A 9,248-nucleotide genomic window follows, 5' to 3' on the forward strand; every position below is an offset into this window, starting at 1 on the left:
CCCCAGGCTGCCGGGAAGCCAGGCGCCAGCCAAGGGGGTCCTGATCCGGCCTCACCTTCACGTCCTGCCCGCGGCTGCAAGCGACCTTTCAACTCTGACCAGGAACCCGAAGGGCAAGGGGTCTTGCTGGAGCCGCGCCCCCCGGCAGGCCCCCGGTCAAGCCTAACTGTGCCCGTGCCCGATGCGGGCGGCGCCGGGCCTCGGCGATGTCCCGCGACCGGACAGAGAAAGGGAGCGGCGACAGGCCATCCGCTCTGACGGCTGGGGTCAGGGTGGCACCCCTGACGGACACTAGGCCAGCCCGTCATCAGTCCCGGATGCCCCGGTGACTCTTGGGCACGGTCACATACCTCAGCTTCTTCACGACGGCGGGCCAGCCCAGCAGTTGTTCGTCCCACAGGTACTCGGGGGACAGCACCTTGGTGGGCTTGTGGTCCAGGAGGTACCTGTTCAGGTGGCTCTCGTCGTGCCACACCGCCTCGATGCCGTGGGCCCGGTCGACCACCGTGGCCTGGTGACAGACCGACGTGAGCCTCAGAACCTCGGCCACCGACCCCCCGAAAAAGCCTCCCGCGTAGTAAAAGTCGCCCTCGTCCCTGGGGACGTGCGCCTGGGACTGCGGCCGGCGCTCGTAGGTGAAGGCCTCGCGGGCCGCCCCGTAGAAGCCGGGGTGCAGGGTGCCGAAGAGCGGGGACGGGATCTCCACGCCCACGTGGTCGCGGAACCTCACGTCCACGTCCGCGCACACCGGAGAGTCCACCTCGTGGAGGAAGCGCCGCCGGGAGAAGTTGCAGATCATCTCCACGCGGTGCACGGACACGTCCTGCCGGCGCGAGTAGCTCCGGACCTCCAGGACCCCCACCTGCCTCCCTTCCCTGAGGGGCACGCGGGGCACATCCCCCGGCCGGTCGGTGAACACGTAGCAGGTGACCCTGTGTCCCGCCATGAAGTGCTTCTCCGCCGTCTGCAGGAGCAGCTCCAGGAAGGCCACGTATCTACAGGGACAGGGGACAGGGCGGGAGGAGGGTCGCTGCCAGAGGCTGGCGGCAGGAGCCCAAAGCCGGGGGCCGCGGACCTGTGCGCCTTATCGAGGAGGCAGACCCTGGGCTGCTTAAGGAACAGCCGCTGTCCTGGCCTGTCCTGGGCGAGTGTGCCCGCGGCGCCTCCCTAACCTCTGCCCCGGGGGACGGGGGACCACCAGCGCCCCATCTTACAAAGGGGAGCGAGCCTGAGGCGGAGGAGGCTGGAAACCCGTGCAGCCTCGAGTCAGCATGCTGGAGCCAGCAGCGTACCCCCGTGCCGAGCTCCCCTGGCAGACCCCCTCCACCCGCAGGACCCGCCCCTGGCAAATCCCCTGCAGGTTCCCCCCTGCTGTGAGGGAGTCGAGACCCTCCGGGCACAGCTCTGGTCAACGTGCCCTCGCAGACTTCGCAGAACCTGCGGGGCCGGCCACCTGCCCCTCTTGGCTCAGTGGTCGGTCCCTGGCCCCCCAGGACTGTGTCTGCCCCTGCAGGGCCCTCCCTTGAAGGCTACTGGGCCCTCAGCCAACGGCGGGTATTCCGAGGAGGGGTCACCCCCCATCTCCCCCAGATCAGGACTCAGGCCCAGCCTGTGGCCAGGGGAGGCCAAAGAGGGCCCCTGGAGGAAGAGGGGGCTTGCTCGCGCCCCAGCACTGAACCCGAGCGTGAAAGCTTCCGGGTCCAGGTCTGTATCTCCCCAACCCCAAGAGGTTGGAAGTCTTCTCCAACCGCCTCCCATGGCTGGTCCCTCTTCGAGGGGGCTCGCTGCTCCCCACCCTGCACACAGTAGCTCCCCCGTCATCGGGCAAGTGCGGTGAGCCCCTCGGTGACAGTGTTTTGAGCAGGCCCTAAGGCTACTTCCCGGTGCCTGGCCCAGAAACCCCTCCCACAGGGAAGGTGGGCACTCCGTGTCAATAGGGGACATGCACACACACACACACACACACACACCCACAGTCACACACACACACCCCTGCCCAGCCACCAGTCAGGTCACCAGGGGCAAGTCCAGACCCAGCCGATGTGATTGTGGGTTCACAGCTTGACTCGGGGAGTCTGGTTTCCTCTGAGGACATGCCCACCACCTGCCCACCTGTGCGCTCACTCCTCTGTCCCGGCTGTTACTGGCCATGTGAAATTCTGGAACGAAAGGTTGGGCCAGTTTCAGGTGGAATACAAAATGTAGACACTGCGGGGAGGGCTGAGACCCAAGTAACACAGCAGCTTTCCGGGGGAGATGTGCGTCCCCCAACATCCCCGCCCCTGCCAGGCGGCCCTGCCGCCCCACACCCTGCACGCCAGCCACGGTGTCTCCCGCCGGGGTGCTGGCCGGGGTCCAGCGTCTGCCATGACCCTAATTGTAGAGGACCTTGTTTCAGATAATCTAGAACAGGGTGTTATGCAGACATCGTGTGTGATACCTTGTTCCAGTTACTGGCATGTTTCCTACAGGATGTAGAAATGAGAAAGAGAACAGTGATGGGCCCGGAGACACCCCATAATCCCACCGCTGACCTCCACCTCCCCTGGCTCCCAGGTGGGTCCTGGGCGTTTGAGTCGGCATCAAAGTGGGAAAAGGGTGCTTGGCTTTCCGCGGCATCGCCCTCGGACGCCCCGGTGTCGGGGCTCCAGGACTGACCGGCTAGAGGTCACCTGCTTAGCCCACACGCGTGTCCAGACGGGCAGGCTGCAGGCCCCGGGCGCTTCTCCCTGCCCCTCCGCGTCAGCTCTGTGCTGCCCCTGCCCCTCGCCTGGGGGCCGTGTGGACTCCGCTCCCTCCCGCTGCTCCCTCTGCCGCAGGCCGGCGGCCACCACGTCCCCAGCCGGAGAGGGAGGGCCGACGAGAACACCCGCAAGCGACGTATTTCTGGCGTCTGTGCCCGGCTCGAGCGGCACCCGCTCCGGTCAGCTCCATGCGCACACACCCCGTCCCGTCCCCTGCTGAATTCTCAGCCCTCAAACTGTGCCGGGTGAGGAATAACACTTCACGTCGCGCTGACTCACTGGGACCGTCCCAGAGCCGCATGACGCGGGCCCCGCTGTTTACAGCGACAGATGGGAGCCGCGGCCCGGTGTCCGTTCACTCATCCCCGCACGCGTCAGCACCCGTGTCTGTCTGCTGCCGTGTGCAGGCACCCGCACACGACGGTGAAGCCCAGTCACCACCCCGCCCTCGAGCTCACAGCCTAGGCGGTGGGACGGCGTCTCCCCCACAGTGAGCAGCTGGGGGCCACAGAGGCAGAGCATCCCCACCCTCCCCAACCTGCAGTGACCCCCGACTCCTGGCCCGACATCCGGCGCCCTGCGTGAGCTGGTCCAGACGCCCTCCCCTGTGGGCACCCCTCACCCCACTCCGGCCTCCCTAGGGCCTTCCTCCAGGGAGCCCATGGAGCCCCGGCCCCTCAGAGGCCCCTGCCGCCACCGCCCCTCCCATGGCCCCCACCCACGACATCCTCATCTCCAGGGTTGGAGCCTCCTCAGGCTCCAGTGCGAGCTCAGGCTTTGGGTCGGATTGTCCGGGGGACAAACCCACAATAGGGCCATGCGGCACGGATCAGCGGCACGGACTCTCCCGGGGAGGGCACACAGCCGTGCCAGGCCGAGGACACGAGGCCCAGCTGCCCTTTGCTAGGGAGGCCTGTGTGCCTGGCACATCTCCTCTCCATCCACCCAGGAGGAGAGCCTGGGCCCTGTCCACGCTGACGTCACTCCACGCCCAACCTCAGGGCCAGGTGGGAGACTGAGGCCAGGGACCGGCCCAGGATACGTGAGGTGGGCAGAGTCCAAGCAGTGGGGGTCTCCGTCCTAGGCCAAAGTCAGTCCTCCCCTGGGGTTCGCCCTGGGAATGAGACCCCTGAGATCCCGTCGGATCCCTATCAACCCCATACGAGGTGGGGCTGTTATATCTGGATGTCCCCAGACCGTACAGGCAAGCAGGTGCACACACACACAGACACACACGCACACTGACCACCCGGCAGCGGCTCAAGGGGAGTCCACCCTGGAGGGGGGAGGTGACACCGGGGCAAGAAGAAGGGGACTGGAGGCAGCTCTGCCACGGGGCAGGGGCGCCCAGTGTGCTGGCAGCATGACCAGGGCTCATACGTGGGGTGGGGAGACGTGCCAGCCTGATGGCCAGCGGGGTCTCCCGGGTACCCAGGGGGCTGCCTAGGCTGGGCACTTTCCCGGGGCACCCGGAGAAGTCGGGGTTTGGGGTCTTGTGTCCGCCACCCGCCTGGAGCTAGAAGGAGACACCCCCCTAGTGGGAGGGGGCTAAGGGACGGACCTCAGCTTACTCCTGTGTAAATTGGGCTGCATAGACGTGGTGTCCCAAGGGTCCCACAGGCTTGTCTGCTGGCCCTGGACCTCCACCCCTGCCCCAAGATGCTCCTAGTCCTGGGAAAATGCTTTCTCCTCCCTCAAGGTCCTTCTGAGCGGAGGGCAGTCTGGGGGATTGGAGGACCGAGGACCTGGGTGGGCAGCACGTGGCCGAGCAGCGGACCCTGGTGTGGGGACCGAGGTCAAGACCCTCCTTGTCGGAGCCCCGGGGCCTCATTAGGAAGGGCTTCCAGAGGTAGTGCCCTGGCTAGGGTGACGAAGCCTTCGGAATGAACGGGGCACCGGGACGGGAGAGGTGGAACGGGGGACAAGGGAGGCTTCTGAAGTCCTCACACCGCCCCTGGAGCCCGCAGGTCCTGCCCCTGTGCCCCCCTAGGACCAGGGAGGGCTGCTGCCTTGACTACATCCAAACAAAGGTGTGGGTTTTGTTTTCTGGTTTCCCTGACTGGGGCTGTCATGCCGGTGCTGACCACCAGGGGGCAGGCTGTGTCCACTGTGCTCAGTGAAGCCTCTGGAGCGGGAAGGGACGCTCAGGGGTCAAGCTGGGCGTCCACTGCCCCCAACCCACATGTACCTCTTACTATTAGTCTGCATGTGCACAGCGTGAGCTGCTCAGAGGCAGGTAGGGACTCTGAGATACTCTCTGAACACATACAGCTCCTGTGCCTCTCACCCTGAGCAGGGCCTGTGTTGGGCCCGGGGGCCAGAGTCAAAGGTCCCGTGAGGTCCCAGCCCTCCAGGAGCTCACAGCCCAGAGGGGGAGGTGGGTCAAGGCACAAGAGCAATTCCGTGTGAAAGGAAAGACCAACACTGTCGGGAAATGAAGCAGGGTGAAGGAGGGCGGCCAGGGGCCCCTGGTTGGGGTCTCACAGGCCTCCAGGGTGGCCCTGATGCTGGGACCCAGAAGGACAAGAGGAGCCAGTCCCGCACACGTCTGCAAGCAGTGTGCTGTGTGCTGCGGGGACGAGCAAAGCTGCATAGACTCGGAGGCACAGAGGGTTTGTCTGGAGAGGAGCTGAGAGGAGCCAGTGTGGCCGGAGAGAGCTCGGGAGGGAGGAGGGCGGGCCCGGGCCCCAACCTGGAGGATGGACTGTTGTCTGTGCTGGGGGACACATTCACCTTACTTGGACCACCTCACACTTTCTGTGCCAGTCTCCCGGCTCGGCTCGGCTGGGAGCCTCAGCCCCACGGTCACCCAGGAGGCCAGGGCTGCAGCCTCAGCTGAGGCTCGACTGGGGCAAGGTCCTCCTCCAAGACCGCGACCGGGCACGTGCTCTTGGCAGGATTCGGCTGGCACTGGGGGGTCTCAGGACTTCTGTGTCTCAGCCCGGAGCCTCTGCAGGTTCTTGGCACTGGGCCTCCTGGGGCAGCTCATGTTATCTGCTCTTGCTTCGTCAGAGAGAGACGCACTCACAGACACACACACTGACACAGAGCCAGAGAATGGACCCGGGAGAAAAGGAACCCGGAGACACCACAGGCTTTCATGAACCAGCTTGGAAGCGACACCCATCGTTATATTCTCTCCCTCAGAACCGGTCACACGGGCCTTCCACCGGTTAGGGGAGGGGATGTCACGAGGATACAAGAGGCTGTGTTAGTAAAAGAGGGCACATGTCGGGGATAGAGACCCTTGTGCGTGCTGTGACACCACAGCCTGACGCCAGAGAGGACCCGGCTGGTCCTCCCGTGGCCCAAACAGAAACCGGGAGATGCAGAAGGCCAGACGGTCACACCACACAGGGGAGAGCATCCCTCACGACCCAGGGCCAGAACGGTTCACAGGCATCTGGGCCAAATTTTACACCAAAGCCAGTGCTTTCCCCGGCATGGAGATCAGACCCGACCCAGTCCAAGGGAGGTGGCCCCCACGGGAGCAGGCGTCAGAGATGCGGGGTGTCCTGGGGAGGGACTCGGGCAAGTGAGACCCGAGGGAGGCAGCGGTGGTCGCCTTCAGAGGGGCAGGTTTCTGCTCTGGGGACCGGCCGCCCAGGTGACAAGGTGAGGAAGCAGAGGTCCCCAGAGACAGCTGTGTCGGGCTCCCGTCTCCGGGAGAGAGTCCTCAGGCAGAGAGGAGGGACCGGGGGCTCCTGGGGGACGCTGCCAGCCTGCTGGGAACCGGCCCCTCCGCTTCAGGTGCACCCAGGTGGCAGAGGGACCTGAACGGGACAGCGGTGCGTGGCCGGCCTCGCTTTCCCCAACCAAGGCCAACGTCCTCTGCAGCCCTTGCCACTGCGCCCCTCGTCTCAAAGCAAAGTGGTCTCTTCACTCAGGTTCCCTGGTGCCCGTTCAGGACAAGGATGCCTCCCGGGTAGAAAGAGGAGAACCGGCGGGACTCACCCAGCCCGGGAGCCCTGGCAGACAAGCCGGCACTCGGCCTGTGGGCCACGGCCCTCTCCTGCCCCCACCGGCACCGTCTTCCCTCTGCCCCCTGACCCCCACCTCCCAGGAGAAGACTCCAGCCCGAGGACCGCCTCGGGGCCGGCCTGGGAAGAGCTGGGTGGAAGGACAGGTGAGGGAAGACACAAGGGGTGTTCTCGACTCCCAAATCTGACGACCAAACTCTGGGAGGCGAGAGGAAGATGGGAGGAAATGCAGGGTGTGCATTTGCACGTCTTCCTAACAGGAGAGGTAGGTGGGTGACCCAGGGACTCGGGCAGAGACCTGACGCCTTCAAGAGAGCCGGGAGAAGGATCTGAGAGAACCAGAGCAAACCCACAAAAGCACAGGGGTGGCGGGAGGAGCCGGAGACATACGTGTGTGGGTCCTCCAGGGCCCCCACCCTTCGCTCTATGTGTCTGTGTGTGTGTGTGTGTGTGTGTGTGTACGTGAGTGTGTGTGTGCGTGTGTGTGTGTGATGGTTAAAAACCTTGGTGAATATGGCTTACGTGTTTTCTTAGGGTGAGGAGGGCCATGGGGACGGCGCTCCCCCTTGCTGGCTGCGGGTGAGAGGCCGTACCACCTCCTGGGTGGGTCCGGGGCTCGCTTTTGGGATCCGGGTGCGTGCACACAGCGGGGAGCAGACAGGGTGCTGAGGGCAGGCATGGACACATCCACAAAGGAGCAAGGACAGAAGCGGTTTCGGTCAATGACAGCACCTTACGCATATCAATTCACCTGGTTATTCGAGAGAAGGTGAACGTCCACTACATTGCGGGAAGGTTCTGGGGACTTGGACTTAGAGCAATGAGCCAACCTAGTTCCTGCTCGCATGGAGCTGACTGGAGCAGGGAGGGGTTCACTGAGCAATTCTGGTGACAGCCATGTGGTCTCGCTGGGATCAGCGGGCTCGTCCAGCAGCTTAGGACCAAGCCAAGTGAGGCCCGCGGTGGAGGGCCTATGCCCCAGCGACCCCGGAGAACCAAGCCTCGGTTCCCTTGGCCTGTCCTTACATTTCCCATCTGTCAAATGGGTGTGTAGGGAAACACGCCCCTCGATTTGTCCGTGAACGTGGTCTCGACAATTCCGGGCAGATGAGGAAGAACTTCCTGGTGGTTGGTCTCCCCGCTGGTAACTCCAGGAGAGGGGTTGACATCACCAAGGGGATGGGGCGGCACCCCCGGGGGAATGGCTAGGGATCCTTTTCTGGTTAGCGGCCAAGCTGGACCGGGAGCCCTGGCCTCCAAACTCCGTCCTCAACCTCCCTACCGCCCAGATCCTCCCGCTTGATCCCTTGCTGTGACCTCTGGGCATCTCCAGAAAGGCACGTGCACACACACACAAGCACACACACACACACACACACACACACACACACATTCTGACTGTCCAACTGGAGATCAGAGGGGAGTCCACACTGGGAGGGGGTGGGTAATACGGGGGCCTGGGTCTGCTCCGGGTCCAGGTACAGCCACCCCTCCTGCCTGGGTCCCAGGCCCGGGGGAAGGTGGAGGTGAACTCGTTCACACCCTGTGCCCTCCGGACATGCACTCCAGGGGCCCCATTACATTTGGGCTCAGGTCCCAGAGCCTGGTCTGGGCTTACGTTGTGGGCGGTCCCCACTGTAGCTCCCAGCCTTCCCGACGGGGACGGGGTGGATAGGGACCCCCGAGCAACTCAGGGGCTCTCATTCCCAGGGGGAACCCCATGGGGGGGTAGAGGCTGGCCTAGGACTGGAGACCAGCCCTGCTCCTTGGACCCTGCACACCTCACTTGTCCTGGGCCAGTCCCTGCCATTCCTCAGGGTCCCTCTGTCCCTGAGGGTCGGACGGGGAAGTGCATCAGTGTGGCCACGGCCCAGGCTCGCCCCCAGGGGTAGGTGGAGGGGAGGTGCCCCAGGTACACAGGCCTCCCTCCACAGGGCCGGATGGGTCGTGCGGAGGCCAGGTGTGGCCAGGGACCCGCACTCAGCACCTGTAGATGATCCAGACGGACCGGTGATGTGCATGAATCCAACCGTTCCCCACCTGGCTGGTCACCCACGTTCCCACCTCCGCCAACTGCTCTGGGAACCAAACCTCTCCTGAGCCTCAGAACCACGCCCGCCCCTGCCAGGCAGACCTCAGGGTGCGAGGCCAGGTGGGTTGGACATCTGGGGACACGACGGCCAGTGACTACACCCACCCCACCCAGCTGGCCTGGACCGCAGACTCCACCCCAGGGTCCAGGTGCTTGGACCCTGTGGCATGACTTGGCCAGGGCTCCTGGAGGCAGCAGTGGAGGCCGACTCAGGGCAGGGAGAAGTCGGTCCTCCCCTTGCCCTTCTCCTTTCCTCCTTCCGCCTTGTCTTCCTGGCAGGTCGTTGGACGCGGGTCCAGCCTGTGCCTGGCTGCAGCCCTGTGAGCAGTCAGAGGGTGGCAAGCTGCCCGGGGAGGCTGGGGGCCACCTCCAGGATGACCAAGTGTCAGGGGGCTACCGAAACTGGGCATCCCCCGGGCACTCAGTGATTTC

The 9,248-nt window shown here is 64.7% G+C and overlaps 1 protein-coding gene across 1 annotated transcript; it reads right to left on the reverse strand.

Moving 5' to 3' along the window:
• Positions 1–307: 307 nt before the first annotated feature.
• LOC124525619 (histo-blood group ABO system transferase-like) lies at positions 308–1,273 on the reverse strand. The gene is made up of 2 exons (XM_047098119.1): positions 1,215–1,273; positions 308–995 (listed from the first exon to the last, which is right to left on the reverse strand). The coding sequence occupies exons 1-2, from the start codon at positions 1,271–1,273 to the stop codon at positions 308–310; spliced, it is 747 nt and encodes a 248-aa protein (XP_046954075.1).
• Positions 1,274–9,248: the final 7,975 nt, after the last annotated feature.

This window comes from Lynx rufus, unplaced genomic scaffold, assembly GCF_022079265.1.
Source record: "Lynx rufus isolate CCGP_SWC_20201006 ecotype Redwood Valley unplaced genomic scaffold, mLynRuf1.p SCAF_44, whole genome shotgun sequence".
Lineage (NCBI taxonomy): Eukaryota > Metazoa > Chordata > Mammalia > Carnivora > Felidae > Lynx > Lynx rufus.

Excerpts from the sequence above, each read along its gene's own strand:
- LOC124525619 (XM_047098119.1), bottom strand. The coding sequence starts at position 1,273 with ATGCTGACTCGAGGCTGCACGGGTTTCCAGCCTCCTCCGCCTCAGGCT. Across the intron at positions 996-1,214 it reads CCTCAGGCTCGCTCCCCTTT|ATACGTGGCCTTCCTGGAGC; the intron begins GTAAGATGGGGC and ends CTGTCCCTGTAG.